At 48.5% G+C, this 26,856-nt stretch overlaps 1 protein-coding gene across 1 annotated transcript in view; it reads left to right on the forward strand.

The window, feature by feature from the left end:
• Positions 1–13,461: 13,461 nt before the first annotated feature.
• Galnt9 (polypeptide N-acetylgalactosaminyltransferase 9) overlaps positions 13,462–26,856 on the forward strand; it is a 77,518-nt gene continuing 64,123 nt past the window's right edge. Inside the window, exon 1 of the mRNA XM_076922348.1 lies at positions 13,462–14,086. Coding sequence (XP_076778463.1) covers positions 13,846–14,086 — 241 coding nt within the window. The 5' untranslated portion in view covers positions 13,462–13,845. The remainder of the gene's footprint in view (positions 14,087–26,856) is intronic.

Consider the following 26,856-nt stretch of genomic DNA (forward strand, 5'->3'; position numbering starts at 1 on the left):
ATACTCACATGTATATGTACATACATATAAATATACATATACGCACATATATATGCATGCATATATACAGAGGCACATATGCAGGGACATTCATGCAGGAGTTTGTATATGCAGGAATATATACATGAACGTACACAAAAATACACAGACATATACATCCAGACACAGACATGCAGGCACATATATATTCAGGCAAACATGGATGCACGTTCAGAGTCAGAGGCCAGGCTCACTGTGACCTTTCATGGTTTTCTTTGGTGGGATTCTGTGCTAAGATTTTCTTCCTCTATGAGGCCCTGACTCATTGGATTAGGGCACCCACTCCAGCATAAGATTGTTCCAACTGATATAGCCAATGATTCACAATGAGGTTGCATTGTGAGATATTGTGGAGGGCAGGGCTGTATCCTCCTGTTAAAGTTTTGGGGAACCTTTAACCTGTAACACCTGTGAAATGGGGACAGAGGCTCGGCATCTTCCAGAGTCAGTGTGAGCTGGCAGGAACTGTCACGCAGCAAGACAGGACAATGATATAAGAATGCCCAGCACTGCAGAGCTGGGCAGGGAGGCCCAGTCCAGTCACGGAGCTGTCATCTGTCTACTGTGGCTCTCGATTAGAGGAGCAGTCAGCTGGGGTGCTCTGCATAGGAATGAGCCATGGTGAGTGTTCCTCAGGGCTGCTGGTGCCACATGACCTGACAGGAGGTAGCTGGTCCCTGTTTTGCCATCACATGCCTTCTCTCTCAGAGCTCTCAGTTTCCTGCTCTGAGGGGACTTAGAAGAACCGTTCAGACATATGACGCCAAAGAGAAGCTGACCAGCCTGCACAAACCTGCGCCGTGTAACCAAGGCTCGGAAAGGCCACACCCATTCCAGGCCTGGGGCTGGCTTCTTCATTTCACTTTCTGTATTTTCAAGTTCGTTTACTCTCAGACGATGCACTGCATCCACCCATAAGCCTAGTTTCCAGTCTAGTTGCTCCGGTCAGATCCTGTTACCTGCAGCTGAAGGCCTTGGGTTTGCTGAAGCCACTTGTACCCAGCCCTCAGCCCTATGACTGGAATTTTACAGGTCCCTTCCTCTGGGTGCTGTGACTTCTGTGGTGGCAGCAAGAATGTAAATAGATTTTAAGAGTACCTATGTTAAAGTTTTGGTCTTCAGTCTCTTGTACTATCAGGGACATAAGGAAACATTGGGACAGATCGGTGCCTCTTTTTCTTTCTTTTCTTCTCCCTTCCTCCCTCTCTTCCTCCCTCCCTCCCTCCCTCCCTCCCTCCCTCCCCCCTCCCTTCCTTTCTTTTTTGCACCCTGCCTACTATGAGGTGAGCAATTTCCTCTGCCCCAGTCTTCCCAATGATGTGCTGCTCCTTACTGGTCTCAAGCAACTAGGCAAAGAAGCCACGGAATGAAATCTCTAAGATCGTGAGCCCAAACAGCCTTTCTTCCTTGTAAGTTATTTGTCTCAGGTATTGTGTCACAGTGGCAGAAAGCTGATATTAGCCCATGTGTTCTCTTGTCTGGGTACAGGGAGCCCAGCCAGCCTACAGGAGGAGGGTACAGCATCTCCACTAAGGTTAAATATTCCCAGAGGAATCAACAGAGCCACTCACAGAACACAGAAGGACAGCAGACAGTCACATGAGCAAAGGTAGATGCTCTGTGCAAACCTTTAATGTCTGAATATGGCGGTCTTTACCCAGGGCAGCTCCAGGGTAAGTTGGCATGCAGCTTAAGAGCTGCAGCTTCTCATCCACTGGACAAGAGAACCATGATTTTCCTGTGGGGTCTCCAGTGAGTCCCTCAGTGTTGAGAGGTGACCAGGAGGACTCTGGGAGTCTGACCACTAGTAATCTGCCTCCTTTCCTTCTCTCCTGGGATCCCGTGCTCCTAGGCACCTAAGAAAGAGTGCTGGAGGCGACGAATTTTAAGAGGCAGACGGCACAGCCTTACGAGCAATTTCCTTTGATAAAGTCGCTAAGAAAATTATATGTAGTACTGAAATTATATAACTGTTATTATGAGTTGTTTAAAAATTATTCGGATTTAATTGATCAATTAGATTAAATTATATAGTAGTGAAAGTTGGCAAAAGCCCAGGCTAGCACTGGTGGAATTTGAACAGCACACAGTCCTGGCGCTGAAACCTGATATCAAGCACAACTTTTTTTTTTTTTTTTTAGATTAAAAAAAATTTTTTTTAAAGCTGTGGTGGTGGTGGTGGAACTTGTCTTTAATCCCAGCACTCGGGAGACAGAAGCAGGTGGATGGCTGTGAGTTGGAGGCCAGCCTGATCTACAGAGTGAGTTCCAGGACAGCTAAAACTACACAAAGAAACCCTGTCTTGAAAAACAATCAAATCGTGTGTGTGTGTGTGTGTGTGTGTGTGTGTGTGTGTGTGTGTTTATGAATTCAGGAACCTATGGAGGCCAGAAGAGGGCACTGTAAGCCCTGAAGTTCATGGTTGCAATAGCGGTATTGTGAACAACCCAATGTCAGGGATTGAACTCTGGGTCTCCGCAAGAACATCAGGTGCTCTTAACCATGAAGCAATCCCTCCATCCTTTGGTTTTTTCTTTTTCTTTCTTTCTTTTTTTTTTTAAAGTTACATTGTGACTGGTTATTCTAATGGTTTGCAACAGTAAGCCAGATGGTGTGGCTCCATGAATCCTGAAGGGGACATGTATGACCAGGTCCATTCTGGTGTCTGCTCAAGATGCTGACTCCACATTGTGATGGTAAGGGTGTCCCCAGCCTTGCCCACATTCTAATTCTCTACTTTCTTCAGTCAGGTTAATGTACCTCAAAGGTGACCGACCCATAAAATACCAGAAAGCAGTGAACGGTTAAGACCAAAGAAGTCAGCTTCCTTGTGTTCTTATTTGTAAGAAAAACATCTTTACATATGATGGCCCAGATGGCTAATGCACATCAGAAAGTATCTGTAAGTCACCTCAGCAGAGCCTCAGCATATGAAAACCTAGATGGGCTAGTTCTAATGGCAAATGTGACAGGAGGGCTTATGTGTCTGCAAAGGTTTGTGCTGTGTTCTTGTGTGTGGCTAAGTGTATATCAAGGCAAGGTGGGACCCTGAATGATTCTAGTCTTAACTTCAATACACCAAATTGGACCCATCAAATAGTACTAGGTTGCTTTTTTTTGGAGCTAGAGAGATGACTCGGGAGTTAAGAGCACTTACTGCTCTTTCAGAAGACTTGAGTTCAGTTCCCAGCACCCATGTCAGGCTAACTGTAACTCTAGCTGTACAGGAGCCAATGACCTTTCTGGTACCTCCCCCCCCCATATATATGGACTCATATACACACAAATAAGATAAATATATTTAAAAAATTTTTTTAGACAGGGTCTTACTATGTAATTCTGGGTGGTCTGGAATTCACCGTGTAGACCAGAGAAGTCTTGAACTCACAGAGATTTGTCTGTGTCTGACTCCCAAGTGCCAGGACTAAAGGCATGTACCACCACACACAGCATAGAGAATAAAGCTTAATTTTTTTCCCCTTGGTACAAAAAAAACTAGGACTTTTCCTCAAAAAATTAATTCATAGAGTGAAGGTAGTTAGGAAGGTAGCATCCTCTGTTATATTTGTCTAATGTTTTGACACGACACAGTATGCCTCCCCACTCCTCCTTCCTCCCTTCCTCCTTTTCTTTATTCCTTCCTTCCCTCCCTCATTTCCCTCCCTTCTTCCCTTCCTTTCCTACCTCCCTTCCTTCTCTTCCTTCCTCCTTCCTTCCTTCCTTCTCTCCTTTCTTCCTCCTTCCCTTCCTTCCTTCCTTCCTTCCTTCCTTCCTTCCTTCCAGACAGGGTCTCAAGTAAGGGTCATTATGTAGCCCAGGTATGCACACAGCCTGGTGACCCTCTGTCCCAGCCAGGGAAGGCCCATCATCCCTGACACAATCCTCTGTTTCTACACAAATGCCAGTATCACTCTCAGGACACAGTTGGTCACCTGGTCCCTGGCTTGACCCTCTGTTCCTAATAATGAGAGTGATCCCTCTGGCCCCAGTGTGGAACACAAGCTCTAGGTTCCTTCTTCCTCACCTGTTCCTAGGAAGACGCCCAGCCCTCTTTAAGAGCTACCAGAGGCAGTAAGTTCACCAGGAAATTCAAAGACGACTTGTGCTTCACCATAAACAGGCATGGAGCACACTGTGAGTGCATCCGGGGACTGGAATCAGATGCTGGAGAACATCCCTGGATGGCGAACAGTAGTACCTCAGATCCCTAAGTGCAGACAAAGATGCTGGCACGCAGGGCCAGTCTCTATGAGCTTCAGGAAGCTGGTTCTAGGATCCTGCATCTCAGCCGTATGGATGCAGACCATGAGAGGATCTTATGACCCTTAAGTGAAGATGTGAGCCTAGAATCCCTGTTCACTGACGCTCTTTTTCCCAGACACCCCTGATTACTGGTCCCTTGGTGTGAGAGCAAAGACAAGAGCTGTGAACTGTGCACGTTGTCCCGAGCAGTCGCCACCCATTCAGAGAGCAGGCCAAGGACACCAAGCCAGGTGCGGCTGCTCCAAACCAGCTGATTTATGAAGAAAGCATAAATGTGATTTGGGACTAGTTTGCTCCTAGGTACTAAATAAAATGAAAAGACGGCACCGGGCACACTGTCTGCGAGCAGCACACGTGTACAGCACAGCCATGAATCTTCCTTACGACAGCTGTGCTTTGTGGCTTATCTTTGGGGAGTTCTTTGAAGAAACCGGGGTTGGAAAGATTGCCAGGAGGGGAGATGGAAGGAGACAGTGTGAATATCATTTTGAAGACAGAGAAAGATGGCCTTGGAGAGCCAGCTTGGCCTGTTGCTGCAACTCTGCTGTTTTTAGTCCGTCCTGCATGTTCCAGTATATCCTGCATGCTGAGCCAGGCTACCTGTCTAGGCAGCGGACATGGTAATCTTTCCCAAATCCATGAAAGTCCTTCTCTGATGCCTGGGGAGACCTCAGAAGAAAGATCCTCCCTCTACTCCCCACCCTCTGCCGGCTTAGACATTCTGCCTAAATTGGATTTGGAGTTAGTAAGGCAGATTGTATTAGTCAACAGCAGAGACTAAGCCCAAACCAGTTTAATCAGAGGAGAAAGTCTATTGGTTCGTATCACCAGGAGTTGTGCTATGAGTGGCGAACTCTAGGCATATCTGGATCCAGGAGCTGAAGCGATGTCACCGGGGTCCTTGGGCATGTGTCTGTGTGTGGGATTCCCAGTATCCTTAGGAGACATCTCCACCATGCCTGTGAGCCAATTACTCTGGTGGAAACAGGCTTCTTCAAGCCTCTAGTACGGCCTTTTTATCCACTCAACAATATGTTACTCTGGCTTACGTGTGTTTCTGTCGAAAGACACGGTTTTAGTATCTATTAGTTATTCTAATCTGCTAATGAATATTTGCCCCAACCTCAAGCCTGGGTAGCAGCGGCCACACGCCACAGGTACAAAGTCCTTACACATGTGTCTCCAGCTGAGGTGGGCCAGGCACCCTCTGCTTTTTAAATCTGCTCACAGACCCAGAACACTGCTCCCCTGTGGCCATGTAGGTTGGGCTGTGAATATTTCGATGTGATCTGCAGTGGAGTTAGTAGCTTTCCGTCCATCTCAGCCCCTCTTAGGAGAAAGGGTGGCATTTCAGGGGAAGATGGAGGATGGTTCTGGGTAGTACTCAGCTATCAGGGGATGTGGTGGACAGGGAGCCCAGCCTGGAGCTTCTGCCTCACCTGAGCTGCACACATATTCTCTGTGACCCATGTGACATCTGGCCTGAGTGTGTGTGGGGGGGCTCAGCTCATGTTCCCATATCTGCTCCTGCCAAGCCTCAGTAAAATATCACCGGAGCAAGCAGAACTCCCATGGGAAGCTTGGTGGGAGTGGCCCCATGGATCCCCAGTAGTGCTGACTTTTAGGTCTAGAGATATTCACGTGGAATATCTAAACACCTGTGGAAGAGCTGACAGAAGTGGACTACATTCCCGTGTTGTCATAGATGTCTGGAGATGGCTTACTTGTGAGGTATCTGGATGCATGCCTAACACGCAGCAAATGTCACGTGAAGCCAGTGGCATAGAAGAGAGAGGCTTCTCCTGTGTTTCCATTTCCCCTCAATGGGCTCGTGACTTCAGAACCATGATATCTGGTGTACCGGCTGGTTTTGTGTGTCAACTTGACACAAGCTGGAGTTGTCACAGAGAAAGGAGCTTCAGTTGAGGAAATGCCTCCATGAGATCCAGCTGTAAGGCATTCTCTCAATTAGTGACCAAGGGGGGAGGGCCCATTGTGGGTGGGGCCATCTCTGGGCTGGTAGTCTTGGCTTCTATAAGAAAGCAAGCTGAGCAAGGCAGGGGAAGCAAGCCAGTAAGCAGCACCCCTCCATGGCCTCTGCATCAGCTCCTGCCTCCAGGTTCCTGTCCTGTGTGAGTTCCAGTCCTGACTTCCTTTGGTGATGAACAGCAATGTGGAAGTATAAGCTGAATTAACCCTTTCCTCCCCAACTTGCTTCTTGGTCATGATATTTGTGCAGGAATAGAAAGAAACCCTGACTAAGATGTTTGGTATAGAGTAATGTGGTTTTTTTTTTTTTTTTTTTTTTTTTTTTTTTTTTTTTTTTTTTTTTTTTTTAATCCTTATTGACCCCTGCTCCCATTGAAAATGGAATTTTATTTTAAGGCTTTAAATTTTCTTTCAGGGGCTTCTAGGACAAATTGCAGTTTAAAAATAATTGATATTTGTTCTCTCTGAGCTCAGAAGCCTGAAGGTGTGAGACCTAGGTGCCATGGGTTTCAAGGCTGTGAGGTCCTCTGGGAGGCAAATACCATTCTCAACATCCTGTGGCTCAGCTTGTCTCTAGGCTTCACTGCTACTGTAGAAGTGAAAGGCTGTGTCTGTGCCCCTCCTGGCCTTCCACTAGCCTCAGCTCTGAAAGGCTCCAAGTACTCAGACAGGGACATTGGATTGGGTTTGTCACATGAGACTCTCCTGCCATCTGGTAGGATCAAAGGGCAGCTTCTTACTGGGACCCCACCATATAAAGTTATCAGGAGGCACCGGTGTCCTTGGTGATCCAGGAGGGGCCCAGTGTGTCTCAGCCCTCGGATTTATCCTGTGTTTCATCCCAGAATGCATCACTGGGGTGGACAAGCATCTGGCAGAGTCTCCACATGGGTCCTGGCCTGTGGAGGCCACTAGAACCACGCCTGTCTGAGAAACAGGCCAATCAAGAGTATCATAGCAACCATGGAGGATCGCAGAGATCAGTGCCACCAAGGACTGGAAGGATGCTGGGGCAGCATCCCTACAGGCCCCACTGATCTCTCTAATATGACCTGTGAACAAGATGAATGAACACTGGGGGTGTGTGTGACAATGGAGTTCTGTAGATTTAACCACCACTGACACCAATGCTCTTCCCAGCATCCCTCAACCCTAGTCTATGCCCCTCCGATTGGCAAGTAAGCCCTTCCTTCACCCTTGCCCATAAGACAGCCAGAAACAACCCATTTGGAGCGTCCAGGTCTTCCCTGTGAACAGATCTTCAATCTATTCCTCTCTAGACATCCCAGGCACATGATTTGACAGAATGGTGGAATGGCCCTTTAAAGATGTGGTTACTATACTAACTAGGTGACAGTACCCTAGAGGGCAGGGACAGGGTTCTTCAGAATCTGGTATAACTTCTAAACTATCCAGTACATGGCATTGTTCTTCCTGTAGCCAGGATCAGAGGGTCCAGGGATCAGGAGAGTGTTGGGAGCCCACTTTTAGCAGAAAGCAGCTAGATCAACTTTGCAGCCATCTCGAACCATATACCCTGATAGAGACTTGTTTTTCAACAGCCTACAACAGCTGAGCACACTCTGATAAACATCTTGTTTATCCCACATAGCTTGTTTTGCTGTTTAGTGACCCCAGCAGCATGGTGCACATGGTAAAATGTTTTCACCTGTGTTCTGCTTGTGCTTATAAATACCCAGGATTTTCTTGTAGTAGAGTCAATAGGGAAATAAAGGAGTAACCAGACTTGACCACACACCCGGTCTTGTCTCCATTCTTCGAATCTCTTGCCCCTCCATCCCCACTCTCTCTCTTGACCAGAACACATAGTAGCCCCAAAGCATGGGGCAGTGCAGGCCGCAACATTTTTGGCTGACCAACGTGGGGCAACACGGGCCTCAACATTAGTGGCTCCCAACGCGTGGAGAGTGCGGTCCTCAACAGGAGAGGACACAGGAATAGTGTTCCCATAATCCCCCCTAGTGACCCAACAGCAACTCTTGTGCTTCCTGTTCTCTGACGGAGCAGTCTCGGTTCTCAGAGTGGAAATGTTTCCCAAGGCTGTGTAATCCCACTGAACTGGAAAGGAAGGTGACACCTGCCTCTGGATCCTCTGGATCCTCTGCCTCTGTGCCCACAGGTGACCCATCAAGATGGGTGATTGATCTATCTCAGTGGAAGGAAATGATTGGCCCTGGATGGCAGTGAAGGAAGGAGAGCCGAAGTTCAAGACCTGTCAAGATGTCTCCTAGTGACCCATGATTAAGGTTAATGTGACCCACCACACTTGATCGGGCAGGGCGACAGCTGATCCAGAGCCTTCAGGAGCATGGATGGGCCATCTCTCTCCAGGTTAAGAGCCTTCACCTGCTGAGATGGCTCTTGAGAGCAGAGGGATAGCCTGGCTCATGGGAGGTAAGTGAGTCAGAGGCGGGACCAGGGGAGTCAGGCTAGCTCTCAACAGCACTTTTATGTAATTTTAACTTCATTTTATTATTATTTTGTGTGTGTGTGTGTGTGTGTGTGTTTTGGCTGCGGCGTATGTCTGTGCATCACGTGTGTGCCTCATCCCCGAAGAAGCCAGAAGAGGGTGTCAGATCTCCTTTGCTATGCATGTGCTAGGGATTGAGCATGCGTTCTCTGTGAGAACAGCGAATGCTTTTAACCACTGAGCTCTGTCTCCAGCCTGGCACTTGTATTTTAAGGATCGCTCCTCTGAGCCAGTGACTCTACTACCACCCCGCGCTGGGTCTATGCCATGGAGTCTGCCTACTGCTCTCAGCATTCTCCCCTCCCTGACCTCTGACATGCCTATGAGGAAATTCTAGATTAGGTTAATTAAAGCAGGAAGACCCAGCCTGAATGTTGGAAGCACCTTTCCATGAACTAGGGTCTTGGATTGAATAAAAGGAGAGAGTGAAGTTGGGTGCCACAGTATTTGCCTTTAATGGCAGTACTCTGGAGAGTGGGGTAAGTAGATATCTGAGTTCTAGGCCAGCCTGGTCTACATAGCGAGTTCTTGGCTAGCCTGGTCTGTGTAGTGAGTCCCAGGCTAGGTTAGTATCAGCATTCATCCATATCTCTCTGCTTCCTGACTGTGGATATAGTATGACCAGCAGTCTCACACTCCTGGTGTCATGCCGTCTACTCTGTGATAGATTGTTTTGTAGCTTCAAATTGTGAATCAAAATAAATTTATCTTTAAGTTTCATTTGTCAGGTACTTTAAAGGAAAGTAACCAATACAGTGAATTTGGAATAGAACCTGATGGAGTGTGCCCCACTGAGAGAGGGCATTCCCCTCATGCCCTCTTTCCAGCTTTCTGTTTCAACCTGGGCCAGATCCTTCCTCCTTTTGCATGATACCGCAGTTTCAATGGCCTTTTTGTCTGGACTGGGAACAGCTCAGAGGCAAGGTGCCCAGTGGCAACACTGTGGTCTCCTCTGCTTGCCATCTCTCAGTATCTCCAGGCTGGCTACATTCTGAGCATTCAGTGCAAAATCATGGGAGATGTCTGAGGCCAAGCACCCTGAAGAGCCCCATCTCCCAGAAGGATGACCCTACTATCTCTCCAGCTCCATCCTGAACACCCACTGCCTTATCTTCCTGCAGCCTGCACCCAGAAAAAGTCTATAAGGCTCCCATGAACTGTTGGGCCTCTCCAGGTGATATCTGTGTGCAATTGGTAGGGATACCAAGGACAGAGTTGACATCATGGGAGCCAGTAGAAGGGGACACTCGGGGACAAAGGAGAGCACTCTTGGGCTCTCTGCTACCCAACAGTGCTGCCTTCTGTATGTCCTGGGACTCCAGGCAACACTCAACACTAAGCACTCAGCATCCCATCATCCAGGTCTGTTGGACCTTCACAGAAGCCCCCGCTTGCTCGCCTCTAGTTCTGTCTGCTCACACTGCTAGTGGAGCTCAGCCAAATACTGACTCAGGACACGCTGCTGGGTATTCACGTGAACCACATTCACATCAGTTTCCATAAACATATAATGAAAAGTTTTTGATTTTTTTTTTTTTTATTTGAGCATCAGTGGCTAATAAATTTGATTCTGGAGCCAAGTAGTCTGGGCTTAAATCCAGATCAAGACTTCGCTGCCAGCATGACCTTGGGTATGGATACATTCTTCTTGGAGCCTCAGTTTTCTCTGGCGGCAAGTTAGGCTATACCCACTTCTACCCCCATCCAATTAGTGTTAGAAATAACCAGTCAGTAGCTATCCCATCCCAGAACAGTGCCTATGCCCAAAGCTGCACGAGTGAGTTCTGTTCTGTAATTCAAAGGCTGCCCTTGTAAACTTGCAAACACCTCAGACTCTGGTGTGTTGTCCACAGAACAACACATTATATCAAGACAGAGGGATGACCAATTTATGGAAACAGACCAGTGTCTGTGAGCCACACTGCTGTCCTAGACTCCTGAGGTGTGAGGTGTATCAGGCTCCATCTCGGTAGGCACAATCTCTATGGTGAGTGACTACAGAGTCCTGACCCCAGTCCCAGTGTCTGGGGCCTTCCTGATAATGTCCTGTGAGTCTCAGAGACTTATTTTCTGTTGAAAACTATGCTTTGTTCCAGGGAGCAGCATCTGAATGTTTCAAGGATGGCTCTCCTTGTGGGAAACACCCAAGGAACACCTCCTGTACCCCTGACATAGACCAGTGTGACAAAATCTGCAACCTTGGCTCTTTCCTGGGACTGGCCATGGGGTGATCCCATTCCTTTAGTATAACACTGTGTATGCTCTTGGTAGCTTTTTCTAACATTTTGTCTGTATTTGGGTGAAGTGATGGCATAATAGAAATTTCTTAATAATTCTAAGGTGGATTTATTAAAAATATATGATAGAATTGAAATGATTATTGAACCAACTAAAAACTTAGAGAAATCTTTAGGACACATGGAATAGAAATCACGCGGTCTCCCTAGGGCACATAATTATTCTCGGAATGGTACATAGCGCACACTGACTGAGAGAGTAGCCCTTGCAAGAATGGATTAGGGAAGTTAATGAATACACATGAATATGAAGACATTAGTTCAGGGACTCACTTATGTAGATGCCAAAACCTGAAGTAGTTAGGAAATAGAAAAAGTTGGTCAAGATTCAACCAGATTTAGTGCCAACGGAAAAAGTTTTATTATGGCTCTGGTTGTGAGAGACAAAAATAAAGATACTGTCCTTGTAGATTCAGATAAAAGCTTGTAATAGGTGTTTAAGACACAGAGCGCCAGCCACAATGATCACAGAGATGTGCCCAATTATCATCCCATAAGGTTAAATATCTGCCTGGGGAAATAAAGCATATGAGAAAGAAACTTACAGAGAAAACTGCAGAGAATTTTGATCTGGTTTCTTGGAACATGTTTGAGGAAATAAAATCGAAACCGTATGCTTTAAGACTTTGAAATGAAATAAATACAGAGAAGCTTGAGGTATCCGGGGCCTTCTCTTGTACAAAGAGCTTGTGGTCATCTTGTGCTGACATCACATCTACTTCCCTGGGGATTTGAAACCCAATGGCGCTAGACTCTGGCAATCTCCTTTTCCTTTTTAATTTTTTAGACACAGGGTTTCTCTGTGTAGCTCTTGGCTTTTCAGGTACTCACTCTGCAGACCTGGCTGGCCTCAAACTCATGATTCTCCTGACTCTGCCTTCTTCAGCAAATTCTGCCTGCATGTGCCACACACCGGCCACATTTTCTGTGACAGGAAGGAGAGACTTAGAAAAGAAGCAGAGTGACTTTTATTCCTGCTGCCTCCACTGAGAAGTCGAATGTCTCTAAGCTGCACAGGATACATTAGCTTGTGGAGAAGACAGTATGGAGAAGCAAGCCTGAACCAAGAGCCAAAGCCTCTACCCACTCCCATATGTGAACAGATAGGACATGGACACACACACATACACACACACACACACATAGAAACTGCACACACATGTACATACAAATACATGTATCACATACACATTGCACACATGCATAATCACAAGGACACTGCACTTGCACACATATATATATGCACACACATGCAGACACACCACACACTACTCATGCGCTTATACATGATAAAGACATGCCACACATATGCACAAACATATACGACATGTAGAGACATAGCATACACACTTTGTACATGTGCACATTCACACACAAAGGAGACGTATGAACACAGAAGCACGTGTAACACAGACACAAGTACATATCCATGAATACATATGCATAATCTTGCACGAACGAATACATAGGCAAACACACGGTCACATACATACACAGTGAACACATAAACGTGCATGCTTACACATGATATATGCACACACAAGATACACACATGCACAAATAGTCATGCAGAACCAAGATCTACAAACTCCTACACACCTTGTCCTTCTATGAGAAGAGCTCACAACAGAGTAAGCTCCTCATAACTGCCCCATCACTTATTCATTCCATAAATACTTGCTAAGCACCAGCTACGTGTCAGAAACCATTTCAGGCACTGTAGATTCAGTGGTAACCAGGTATACAGGAGCTCACATCCTGTGATTCAGGCTCACAACCCAGGCTCTCCTCTGATCCCAGCTGTCTCATCTACAACTGTTTGTTTGGGGCTAAATTAGAGAGGGAGGGGCAGGTGTTTGTTGTTAGTTTTCTTCTGGCTGAGTGTGCACCTGAGCTCTGATGACTTGGGAAACCTGGTCAAGATTTGTTTTTCCCTTTATTTGTTTGACCTGATGCTACAACAGGATTGCTCAATCTCCAGCCTACTCTACTCTCCTTTCTTATCCTTTGGTCCCAGAGGAGGGCAACCAATCAGATTAGGTTTGGCCAGGCGCGGTGGGCAGGCAAATCTAGGTGGCTCTGACTCATTACCACACAAAGGCACCCCACCACACCCTGGCGTGCACCCACAGCACAGTCCTGATCGGCGTTCCCTAAGGCTTCCTGTCCACAGGGGTCAAGTGTAGGTTTTGTCCCCTAAAATAACCCCGGGCGTGGAGGGCGGTTCGAAGCTCCGAGTGTTGCCGCGCCTTGGGCCTCGCTCCACGCGGGCCTATCCTGGCCAGGGGTGGCGCGCGGGATCGGTTTGGGGCGGCGGGCGGGGCAGCGGGCGCCGCGTGCATGCTGATGAGCGCAGGCCGCGTCACTGCGCACCGGCGCCGTGGTTTCGGGGCGCGCAGGAGCGGGGCGCGCAGGAGCCGAGCGCACAGGAGCGGGGCGCGCAGGAGCGAGCGGGGCGCGCAGGAGCCGGACGCAGCAGCCAAGGCCTCGCGCTGCCTCCTGGCCCAGGAAGCTCCGGGCGGGCGGGCCCTGCTGACTATGCGGGCGGCGCCCTGTGCCCGCATCCCCGGGCGGTTTCTGCGCGCTGGAGAAGAAGGGCGGGTCGCGGCGGCCTGGCGCGTGGAGCCCGCGCGGCGGTGCTGAAAGAACAGCTCCCGCCCTTGCCCGGCCCATGGTCCCCACCGCGGCCGGCCGCTCCCAGGCTCCTGTGGCCCCGGGGCCCCGGGGATGCCCGGCGGGTGAGGCGGCCCCGTCCGAGCCGCGCTCATGGCGGTGGCCAGGAAGATCAAAACTTTGCTGACGGTCAACATCCTGGTGTTCGTGGGCATCATTCTCTTCTCAGTGTACTGCCGCCTGCAGGACCGTTCTGAGGCGCTGGTGCAGGTCGTGCGAGGCGCCGACCGCCGGATGCGCAATCGGCTATCCAAGGCGAGTGCTCTGGCCGACCGTGAGGCCATCCTACAGCGCCTGGACCATCTGGAGGAGGTGGTCTACAACCAGCTGAATGGTGAGCCACGGGATGGAGGGGAGTCAGGGTCCCGTGTTAGCGCACATTACTGTGTCCAGGAGTGGCTGCCCACACCCACCCTACAATATCTTTCAGGATCTTGAGTGGAAGCAACTCTGGGTCCTGTAGAGGGAATGCTGGAGGCCTTCATTGGCAGAGGGCGGTGATAGGGCGACTGTACCATCTACTCATCCTGTGAACACTTGGGAACTGTCCTCTGCCTCTCACATAATGCCTCCAAACTTACTACCCGAGAGAACTTGAACTTCTCAAGGAAGAGCCTCTGAGGAGTTGCCAGGAGGGTAGTGAGGGGCTCAGGCAATGCTTAGATCCACAGTGAGGGAGGTCCAGTCTGTGCCTAGGTTCACATCCAGCGACCAGAGAGGTGCCTTACAGAGCTGTGAGGGTGGAGGTGACTCCTAGGTCCTCAGAGCCTTTCCAAGTTGTGGGTTTAGACCGGACTTATTCCTCTCCTTGGAGATACAGAAGGAGGGGTGATTGTTACCCATCTAAAGTGATTGACCCCATCTTCCTCACTGCACGGCACAGAGGATGTCCTGTCTATGAAAGTGTGACCTCTGGCCTGGATAGCCACCTTTCAAGGATGCTCAGGGCTCCTGCAGAAAGTTCCGTTGTGGGAGAAACGTAAGACACCACTGGTGCTGCATGGACAGTTGGATTCAAGTGTCTAGTAGAGCTGGGTAGGAGCCAAATGCTCACATGGACTGAGGTGAGGTCACGGTGCCTGGGCACCTCTGGGGCATGAAAGTTTCTGCTTCTGGTGGCCTCTTTGCTTTTCTGTGAGGAAAGGGGCACTCCGCATCTTTGTCACAGCAGGTCACAGTGGATGTTGTAGCTGTTGGGAATAGGCTATTTTACATTTTAGGTGTAGGATGAATGCACCATCTCTGTCCCCAAGGACAGCTCTGTTAGGTTTCAGGAAGGAGACAATTGGTGCAAGCAGGCAGCTCCAGCAGGCTTCTGCTCTGTGTGGCTCACTGTAGAAACAGCCCCAGCAAACCTCTTTCAGCAAGTGCTAGGAACTGGTTTCACTAGGCAGTGACTAGATTGGGTGGGCATCTTCAGCGGGGCTCATGTCAAAAGTTGTAAGGGTCACTGGGGGTCTCCTGAGAGAACTGGGTTCCAGGCAAGTGCAATCTGGATTCTAGGTGGCTCAGGTATTCCCAGATAACAAAACCCTCACCAGCTCCTGGAACCCACAGCAACTTGACCAGCTCTGTGGCCTCTCCATCAGCCATTCAGCTGAAGGCACAGAGGAAGAAAGTTGAGTTGGAGCGGTGGCTTGGCCTCGCACGCGTGTGTGATTCATCTTCTGGAAGACGCTGGGTCCCGTAATAGCACAGAGCTTTATTGAAGTGTATTTGCCAGGGTGTTATGGTCTGTTTTATGGGGCGAACCAGAGGATTATATAAAAACATTGGCACCATTTGAGCTTGTGTAACATCATGCTGGCCAAGCCAGCCTCATGAGCTGATTCCTTCCCTAGTTCCCCAAGGACAAGAGGGTCCAGTATATGGTGGAAGAAAAAAACTGGGACCCTCGATCACCTTTCCTGACATTGAGATGGACAGAATGAAGTTCTTCCCTCTGCCCCATCTCTTCCCTGCTTCTATGTTCCTGATGGCTTCTTCCTGCTTCTCTTCTCCCATTCCCTCCCTTTCTCCACCTTTCCTTTATAATACTTTTTCCTCCACCCCTCACTAAATCCCTTTTCTTTTCTCCTCCTTCTCTGTGCGGAAACAGCCATGCCTTTTTCTCTGATTCATAAGCTTAGCAGACTCCAAACTCAGTTGTTATTCAATATTTGTCCTAGGAAGGAAACAATGTATCGACCTCAGGTGAGCTTCTCCAGGGAGAGAGCGCAGCGTATCCAGGGGCTGTCTCTTTAGGTGAAGTCATTCAGGATATCCTTACCCCACTCCAGGCTTGGCTCAAGGCCCTTTATTGAGGGGATGGAGGAAAGCCATGAGAACTTCCTGGAGGAGGCTGGCTGCTCTCCCCGGCACAGCTTGTTCTATTTTAGATCCTAGAGATGTGGGCTTGATCCCCGGGGGTTCCTACTTGATACTTATCTCGGCCGCATTAAAACAGTAAGAGGAAGCCATTGCTTACATCCCCTGGGCCCAGATTCTTCCTTTGAACTCTCTCCTGGCTGGGGAGACAATGAGAAGAAGGAGTCCTTGGGAGGCAGGACTCACAGGAGGGTGCTCTGGTGTGGGCAGTATGCCCTTTTCTTTGGCCCTGTAACCTCATGGCATGTCTTAACCCTGGCAGAACACTCCAATGTGGTGCAGACTCAGTCTCATAGGACCTGGAGGCATTGTGGGAAAGGGTGCCCAGTCCTTCTTATAGGTGCTTGAGAATTGCTTCTAAATGCAGTGCTCAAGGCAAGAAAAAATATTTATGGGAAAAACTCACCCTCCGAATACCTTAAATTGCACATAAAGCCTGGTGCCCAAGGCTGTGTGAGCGGCTGGCCCAGGCTCTCAGGAGCAGTAAATTTGAAATCCTCTAAGCTTGGTGCTGTTTCCAGTCTGGTGCTGGGAATTCAACCCCTTTTCCCCTAAAGATATGTGTGGGGACAATTGGGTGCCCCTCTATGAGTCTGTGTGAAGGCTCAGCAGAGCGGAGGCACAGTCCTCTGCTGCAGAAAGCTTTGCACAGTGGAGGGTACCACTTAGCCCAGGGTCTCACACCTGGGTAGGTGGTCACTCTCGAAGGGTCGTTTCTAAAATCAGAGCACTTGTCCATGTTAGTCCCCTCTAATTTGTGCCGCCCCTTCCCACATGTGGTCATCGTACTGTCCATAACGTTCAAAGCTGCGGTTGATCTTATGGTTGGGACAGAACGAGGAACCAGGAGGTGGAACAACTTGCCAGGGTTGGTATAGGATGCTGATGGTGCAGCTGCTTGAAGAATGTGCAGGACCTGCATCTCTGACATCACAAGTTCAAGTAGAAACAAAAACAGAAGATTTTAATGTGAGCCCCAGGTGCTGGCCATGGAAGTCTTGGCACAGATGGTGTCTATCTGCTTCATAAAAGCTTGCTTGCCCTCCTCTGGGAGGCTGGCCTAGTTCTCCTGGCCAAGTACTTGCCTACTACTTCCTGGCCACTACACCTGTGCAGACTCCTGTCCTTTGGCCCCTCCTCCCTTTTTGCTGTTTTAGAGTTCGGGTCTCTCTATTATGTAGCTCTGGATGTCTTGTCTCTCTAGTCTCTAGTGTGTAGGCCAGGCTACTACAGAGATCCACCTGCCCCTGCCTCCTGAGTATTGGGATCAAAGGAGTGTTCCACCATGCCCAGCTCCTTTGGTCTCCTTTAAATACTTTTGTCTGTGGTTCCGTCTCTAGCGCCCAACACCCAGGCAGAGCGGCGCACCCATGACTATTCGAGTAAGTGGGCTGTACATTGCTTTTGATAAGTTCGTTTGTTTGTTTTAACAAATCTTTTTCTACATGGCACTGGCTGTCTTAGGCTCTATGTATACCAGGCTGAACTCACAGCGATCCGGTTGCCTTTGCCTCAGGTCCTGGGATCAAAGGCTTGTGGTGCCACATGGCTAAGAATAAGTTTAATTTGGGTCATCCATTGTATTCCACTGCCATGCTTGTTGGCGGAAGCAAGCGCTGAATGAAAGTGTTCTCTGGGAGATCACACACTGTTGTAAAGCTGTCAAGATTCAAAGGCAGCAGCTCCAGCGAGGAGGATAAGGGATGTGGAGTGAGCCATGCTGCAGAGACAGACTGCAGGAGCACGATTGTTCCCATGCTGTGATCCTGGGTTACTCAGACCTTTCCCGCTTCCTGCAGCTGAAGCTTACCAGTGCACACAGCTTTAGAAGTAGGCTTCAGAAGCCCCCATCTAGAGTTAAGATGGAGGCCAGGTGGGAAAATTGAGGCAATTGTTTCTGGACCGTCTTCATTGCAGCAACACTAGGACTGTTGGTGCACCAGTTCTTCCAACCAGCTTGCGTTGGGCACAGTGAATTCCCATCTATAATGGACTTTGAGAGCTGGAGCATAGAGGCTGGAGGGAAGGAGGGAGGGAGTGGAAGAGTGGAGAAATGTCAGCAATGATGTTGCTTTTCCTTGTAACCTTTGGCTTCAGAGTAGTGAGTACTGAACCTAAGACAAGGCGTTGAAGGTAGAGGTGGCTTGATCCTATGGCTGGGGAATGTGGCAGCTCCCCACCTGCTGCTGTGCCAGGTGTGACAAGACAAGACGTGACATGCCCTAGATCTCTGTCCTACCAACAGCATTTGCTTAGAGTGCAGCTGTGTCCCTAGAACACAAGCTGAGCACAGTGAGCCTCTCCTTCGGATGTCCTCACAAAGAGTGGCCCCTTTATTCACTTCTGTGATGCAGGTGACTGGACAGGTGGGCAACAGGCAGAGGAGCAAGAAGAGAATGAAGTTGGAGGAGTATGTGGGCCTGGGTCTGGGGATTGCTTGCTTTTCTGTCGGCAGGTCCAGCATGTCTCCCTCTTGAGCCTCTGGGTAGATCAGAGCACTGGCTTCCAGAAAAGAACCTGTTCGGACCTTCTCTGCACGCTGCAGAAACAGGAAGGATGCCTCAATTGCAGGGGACACTACTGATGACAGAAATGTACTTGTTCCCCTGCAAGTATTACTTACCAAAGTAGCTCACGGCTGGTTCCAGGCCTTCTCAGCTCAAGCCCATTGGGTTTTATCCTTCTCAGAGTGTATGGTCCTGCATGGCCCACTTAAGTTGCAAGAGCCATGGGAAAAGAGCTGCAATTTATTGCACTTGCTGGCTTTCACCTACTCTTCCCCCCTTTACAGCTCACCTACTACTGACAAATAACCACAAACAATGACTATCCCACTGGAGTATAGCCCCAGCTCCACAGCTGGGTAATCTCAGGGTATGTGATTGCTGCCATTCTGACTCTACTGTCTGTTGTGTACACAGCTCTCAGGCCAGCTGTGGTAATGGTTTTGGTTTTGGTTTCTTCAGTTTGGAAGCAATTTGCCTCTACCTTGCTTCTCACTGCTGGGCTGGACACCCATGTTCACCAGAGATACTGATGGCACTTGACCCTAGTTGTATGGGGATCCCTGAGCCCCCATACGACAAGCAACCCTATGATATGAAGTGGAAGCACACTGCCATGCTATCTCCCTGTGAGCGGTGGACCTGGTCTGGCTGAATCTAGGGGTGGGGAGGAGGGTCAAACTTGTAGGAAAGCACTCACATGTGGTGGCCCCAGGTTTGGGGTGCTGGGGTGGAATGATTATGCTTGTAATCTGGTTTACCATCAGCCTATTTCAGTCTGTTAGGGATATAATACAAAACTGTAAAAAAAAAAAAAAGGTTTATCATTTGTTGGTTGGAAGCTGGATAAAATAAGCCTCTGTGGATTCACCATATCTGCCTCTGCATGCAGACATGCAGGTGAGGGCTGGGGTGGTTAACAGTACTGACTGCTCTTACAGAGGATCAGAGTTTAATTCTAAGCATACATATGGTGGCTCCCAACTCTCTGTAAGTCCAATTCCAGGACATTCATAGGCACTGTAGGCATGTGGTATACAATGTGGACATACATGCAGGGAAAACATTTATGTAAATTAAAAAAGGAGGAGGAGGAGGAAGAAGAGGAGGGGAGAAGAAGGAAGAGGAAGAGGAGGTGGAAGAGAAGGAAGAGAAGGAGGGGGAGGAGGAGAAGGAAGAGGAAGAGAAGGAGGAGGAGGAAGGGGGAGGAGGATGGGGGAAGAGGAGGAGGAAGAAGAGGAGGAGAAGGAGGAAGAGGAGGAGAAGGAGGAAGAGGAGGAGAAGGAGGAAGAGGAGGAGAAGGAGGAAGAGGAAGGGGGAGGAGGATGGGGGAAGAGGAGGAGGAGAAGGAGGAAGAGGAGGAGAAGGAGGAAGAAGAAGGGGGAGGAGGATGGGGAAGAGGAGGAGGAAGAGGAAAAGAAAGAGGAGAAGGAGAAGGGGGAAGAGGAGGAGAAAGGAGGAGGAAGGGGGAGGAGGAGGGGGAAGAGGAGGAGGAAGGGGGAGGAGGAGGGGGAAGAGGAGGAGGAAGGGGAGGAGGAGGGGGAAGAGGAGAAGGAGAAGGAGGAGGAGAAGGAGGAGGAGGAGGAGGAGGAGGAGGAGGAGGAGGAGAAGGAGAAGGAGAAGGAGAAGGAGAAGGAAAGTGCTTGTTGTCATCAATGAAATGCAACTAGTCTCTGCATCTCAAGACCAGCTTGTCATTCTCACTGTCTTAGAAAAGCAGAGATGCTTTGAGAGGGAAAGCAGGTGTTGCTACCATCAGGAAGAATTAAGGACCAGAGAGCAGCATCTTCCCATCTTCTCAGCAAGGTCCTTGCCCCCCGTGAAGGTGAGTGTGAACAGTCTTTTGAAACTTTTTCAAATGGAGAGACTTACTCTGCAAGTCATCTCAAGGGTTTTTCCAGCGGAAAGCGGCTTTGAATTCTAACACAGGACACTGTGGTCATCAGTACCTTCCCAGGCCCTCTGATTCCTGGGAAACATCTGTGCAGCATCCCAGGATTGCTCAGTGTCTCTCGTTTTACAGCCCTTACTGACCAAGTACACAGATCCCTGTTCTATGGGATGTTCACACCGGTGAAGGATGGGCAGCGTACAGAGATGTGTGAGGGGAATACATGAGCATCTATCCTGGGATCCCTGTACTGGCAGGGATCTGGTGATGCCCAACACTGTACTGAAAGTCTCCATTCATTCAAAATACAGCAGGCTCCACCATCCAGGTAGCACCTCTATTGTTGACCTCCCTGGGTGGATACAGAGCCCAGGTAAAGCATTTCAGCAGAGATGATACTGAAGAGTGATTGACAGAGTAAGTAGGTAGGTGAGGGACATGAGAATTACTTGATGCGGATTGAACTGTGTCTTCCAAAATTTTCATCCCCCAAACCTTAGAATGTGGTCTTATATGAAGAAAAGGTCTTTGCAGATATTGAAGATGAAACTATGCTGTCTGGGGTAAGCCTAAATCTAATGACATCTGTCTCAGTGGGAAGAGTTTGAGAAAGGGGCTGGAGAGATGGCTCAGCAGTTAAGGGCATTTGCTGCTCTTCCAGGAGACTGGGGTTTGACGCCTCCTGCCTACATCAGGTGTCTCACATCTGTCTGCAATTCCAGCCCCAGAGGGTGTGATTTCTGAATCAGGCCTCGGTGGGCACCTGCATGTACATGTACACACTCAATGATTAAAAACAGATCTTTTTAAAAATCGAGAGAAGATACAAGAAGTGGCTTATAAGGTCAGAGGCAGAGACAGAGCAGTGTGTCCAGAAGCCAAGGGATCCTGGGATCTTCCAGGAGTGGAGAAAGAAAGGCAGGATGCCTTCCTTAGAACTTCCATAGGGACAGGACTCTGTTCACTATGCCTGAATCTTAGACTTCTGCACTTCCAACTGGAGAGAAACCAAGAAAACCATAAGTCAGGCCCCCAGGTGCCGTTCTTCGCAGCTGAGGACTCTCACAAAGGGACTCTATCCAGTAAGGACTTAGGAGCACCCTGGGAAACAGAGTGGGTGTCAGTAGATGCAAAAGCCCCATACATGGCAGTGGGTCTCAACCTTCCTAACGCTGCAGCCCTTTAATACAGTTCCTCATGGTGTGGTGACCCCCAACCATAAAATTATCTTCGTTGCTACTTCCTAACTGTAATTTTGTTACTGATGTGAATCATGATGTAAATATTTTTGGAGATAGATGTTTGACCACTGTCCTGTGTCACGAGGGTCCTAGTGAGTAGTAAGAGGAGGGGAGGCAGCCTATTTTGGTCTCCTCAGTGTCTTGTTAGGTCAGCAGTTATCATCTGTGTTCCTTGGCTTTTGGGAGGTTCCTACAGAGGGAGCTGACAATGGAAGTGCTCTGAGAGAGACCTGACCTTTCTTCTTCTTTTTTTTTCTTTCCCCTTCCCTTCTCCTGCTTGCTCTGGCCCTGCTCAATCTGGCCCCACTTGCTCTGACTTTTTTCTTAAACATTTTGTTTGGTGTGTGTGAATGTGTGTGTGTGTCTGTCTTTGTGAGTGTATTTGTGTGTATGAATGTGTGTGTGTCTGTCTGTCTTTCTTTGTGAGTGTATCTGTGTGTGTGAATGTGAGTATGTGTTACCTGTAGAGGCTAAAGAAGACTTTGGATGCCCTAGGCCTGGAGTCACGGGTGGTTTGTGAGCCACCTGATATGGGTTGTGGGAACTGAAGTTGGGTCCTCTGAAAGAGCAGAAATTGTTCTTAACTATTGAGCCATTTCTTCAGGCCAGACTGCCTCTGCCTTGCTGACTGGTTTTGAAAAGCATCGATGATTTCTCTCGGAAGTTTCGGACCAGATGAATGTGATCTGGACAGTGATCTATTTGTCGATTATCAGAGGGGAAAGAGCAAGGTTTCTAGGCAACCCAAGAGCTGGACCATCCCTCTATTCATTCTGAAGGGCATTGATCAGGGCTTCTAAATTCAGTGTTTCAGTCACTGGGCCTGGCTACTTTATCCCAGGTGTCCTATGTGTCTAGTTTATTGATTTATGGATTATGAGATGTTGAATACTGTCCCTGATCCCACCATCTGCCAGAGGCAACCCCTTTATAGCTGCTACTTGAGCTATGTCCCCAGGGAAGCCCTGCCTGGCCAAGCTTCCCTGTTTTCATTAAGAGTGTGGCCATTGACCAGCTGGGTTCCTTTCTAGCCCTGCCCTTCCCTGTGGGCATCATCTGCATGTCAGAGTTTCAATTTCTGTGAGGTGGGTATGGGAGTCTGGTTGGGACTGAAGGAGTTATTATAGGTAGGAGCCTTACCACATGTTTTGTAGAGAAGAGCCTCTGTGACATATTACATATATATGTGACATCTATATGTACATATGACATATATATGTGACATCTATATTACATATGACATATATATGTGACATCTATAAAGTGTGGAGCATGCCCCCTTGCCACCGTCTCCAACTTCCCAGGCAGAGCCAATGACAGTACTGTCTAGCCCATGGCAGTTTCTGAGCTAGACTCCCTAGTGACCTTCAAGAGACCATCCCTGTGAGCTCACATGTGCATGTGCGTGTTGCACGTGTGAAGATACGACTGGGTGTCCATGCTGTGTGTTTTCATTTTCTATTTACTAGAGTTTTTTGACAAATGATACAGGTTGTCTTCTTTCATTGGTAGCAATACATTACTTACCTAAGAGGCATTCATCAAGAAGTGGGGGCCATACATGGAGTTTGACTGAGAATTTGATTGTTCACTGCTCTATAGGAGATGAGATCTGGAAGAATGAAGCTGATAAACAAGGTGGACTGAAGTCTCATGCAGTAGCCAACTTTCTTCAGGGCATGAGACAACTTATACTCTGAGGGTTGAGAGGAGTCCCATGAGTGACATGTATAGTCACAAGGGTAAGCCGCATGTGAATGGGAAGCCCCAGGTGGCAGACAAGCAGCCAGTGACTAAAACATATTTTTCCATAGAGGAAGATTGTGATGGTTTGTATACAATCAGCTCAGGGAATGGCACTATTTGAAGGTGTGGCCTTTTTGGAGTAGGCATGGCACTGTGGGCATGGGCTTTAAGGCCCTCATCCTAGCTTCCTGGAAGCCAGTATTCTGCTAACAGCCTTCAAGTGAAGATGTAGAACTCTCAGCTCCTCCTGTACCATGTCTGCCTGGACACTGCCATGCTCCTGCCTTGATGTTAATGGACTGAACCTGTAAGCCAGCCCCAAGTAAACGCTGTTCTTTATAAGACTTGCATTGGTCATGGTGTCTGTTCACAGCAGTAAAACCCTAAGACACAGATAAACAAATAATAATAACCAGTTGTGATGAATAACACAAAGTAAACTCACTTCTATCTGCTACACCCAGGAGGGGCACAAAAGCTTCATCCAAGAAAAATTAAGGGTTTTTTTTTTTTTTTTTTTTTTTTTTTTTTTTTTTTTTTTTTTTTTTTTTAAGAAACTGAAGTCACAAGACTCTGGTCTTAGTTTCTTGGAGTTTTCTCACAAGCACTCAGAAATCTCCTCACGGGACTCCATAATCTTACAGTGTGAGCTTGCCTACTTCTGCCTAATCATACACACGTATTTACCCAAAATTAGGTCATCATAGCTGAAGTATGTGTAATTTGCAAAGAAGTTGGTCATATTTTTTAAAAAAGCATTTCACAGGCGTGATTGTAAACAAATCTCCTTGCCTGGCTATACCCTTGAATTTTAAAGAAGAGAGACAAATTTACTTAATTCAAAAGATGAGTCAGTTTCAGGGAATCTGCTGAATAATATAAACTTGACCAGTTTGCGAAGACTGTACAGAGGGAAGGGAAGAAGCTGGAGTATGGTGATCCTTAGGGCTCCAGTCTGACTGGTGCCCCTGAGGCCATCAGTGTGACCAGAGTTGGTAGAAGGAGACACATTAACTCCTGGTCTTGGGTCCTGGCCAGAGTATCCTATACTCTCAATCTGATGAAAACAGGTGATAGTCTAGGTGTTTGGATGCTTGGTGGAATAGGCCTTACAGGTTAGGTGTCACCTTGTCACAGTTTAACAGTGTTGGTATGGGGAGGATGATTGACCACCCTCCCTGCTTGCCGGGTGGTTCCAGAGTCTGCATTTCGGTAGGGTCCCTGTGGCCCACATACTTATGCACAGTGTGAATGCATTCTGTACTGCCACGTGCTGACTGGGTATTATATTGGCAACCCCATTGGTATGAATGTCTGGTGTTAGGGGCTGGACCCTTGGGTCCAGGGGGAATTGGGTGGCTCTCATCTTTTCTCCAGACCATGAAAGGAAGGCATAGCAACTGTTAGGCCCCATAGCATCTCTCTTTCTGGGTCAGGTCCACCTGGAGCCTACAGTCTGGATCTTGGAAGCTCTGACTGACTAAATTGGGCCACAGCCCTGGGTCCAGCCCACACAACCTCTCGGATGCCTCAGCTGCTGAATATACATTCTAAGTATAAATGGTCTTCATAGTGCTTTCCCAGGCCTTGCTGTTGTGTCAGGGAAGTAAAGGGATCCTTGTTCCAGGATCTCCCTGCTCCACAGTCCATGGAGCCCAGTTATAGCTCCTTCCTGCTGAGTTTCCCTGCCCTCTTTAGGAAGAGTCTGAGCTGCCGGCAGGAGGGTGGGGATAAAGCAGAGTCTTAAGAGGACTAGATACTCTTCAGGGCCCATCTGGCTGTGGGCCTTGGGGCCATTTTGGTTTTTCTGAGACAGGGTTTCTTTGTGTAGCATTGACTATCCTGGAACTTGCTCTGTAGACCAGGCTGGCCTCAAGCACAGAGATCTACCTTTCTCTGCCTCCTGAACACTGGGATCAAAGGTGTGCGCCACTACCACCTGACTGAAAGGAAAACATTTTAATTCAAGATTAGCAAACCACCAGATTTGTGATACAGCATAGATCCTATGCATTCAGTTAATGCTTTTGTCAGATGCATGGAACATGGTGCACTCAGCTCCTCACTGTATGATAATGGAGCCCATGAGATCACTAGTGCCGACTGTGGAAGGCCTGAGGGCATACAACTGAATGCAACTGTTGTGTGGTGAGACTCCTGCTGTGTCCATTGGTATCTCTCAGGCACTATCCACCAGGAAGCTTATCTCTGGGGCCTCTTGCTATGCTTCTGTGGGCTCTTTGGAGAGGGCCCTAGCATCATCAGTTCTGCAGCCCAGTGTTACCCCTGAGGTAGCTCACCCCTGAGAGAGATGAATGGTAGGGCCACTCTGCCCCTGTGCTGGTGCTTATGAGAAAGGACAAGGCAGGCTGGGCTCATAGCGGAGACTGTTTCAGTACCAGTGACTTTCAAATGGGACATTATGCAATTATCAAGTCTGTATAACTAAGCTGAGCCCATTTTTTTCACGGAAACCCAATGAATTTTCACTCAAATTTTTCTACAATCAACCAGAGTCAATCCCAAGAAGACACGTATTTATTTTGTTTAAAATATGCAAACTCGGTTATAGTGTGGGTTCTGAGTATCCTCTTGGAGATACATGCAGTAGGCCAACCAGCATCTCTTCTGCCACCTCCTCACGTGGAGGCCATGCTCAGGGTGCAAGATGCTCCCCAGAGGGAAGTGTGCTGAGAGCTCCATGGTCTCCATGTCTTGGTGAAGACCGGAGTAGCAGAGACAGGGGCAGTTAATTTCTAGTGTCCGGTGAAGGCTCAGACCCAGATATGGAGGCCCAGAGCTAGTCATTCTCCTGGTCCCTAGAGGTGCCACCTGCAGCCCCTGATTATCTTTACATTTGCAGCCTGCTGTCTCCGTATACCACTGCATCTCATCTCCAAGGCCCCAGGACACTGATCAGTACAGCCAATCCCTCCCTCTCCCTCTCTCTCTCCCTCTCTCTCTCCCTCTCCCTCTCCCTCTCCCTCTCCCTCTCCCTCTCCCTCTTCCCCTCTCCCTCTTCCCCTCTCCTCCTCCTCTTGAGTCATCTGTCCCCTTACCCTCACTCCCAAGGTTTAGGGTGAACATGCCCAGCTTTGAGGAAAGGATGCATTTTCAAAGGTGCCCAGAGACGGTCTTGCATAGCAGTGACTTCTCAGATGCAATGACTATTCATGGTTGTCAAGTTGACTCTATCTGGAATGAACTACAATCCAGAATTGGAGGGCTCACCTGTGATCCAGATCTTGAGGCTGGAAGACACAAGTTTCTGACCTGGATCTTGGCATGGAGATCTTGAGGCATAGTGGCTATGAAAAGCTTAGGCCCAGGCAAGGTAGTACATGCCTTTAATCTC

Source organism: Arvicanthis niloticus, chromosome 24 (genome assembly GCF_011762505.2).
Source record: "Arvicanthis niloticus isolate mArvNil1 chromosome 24, mArvNil1.pat.X, whole genome shotgun sequence".
Lineage (NCBI taxonomy): Eukaryota > Metazoa > Chordata > Mammalia > Rodentia > Muridae > Arvicanthis > Arvicanthis niloticus.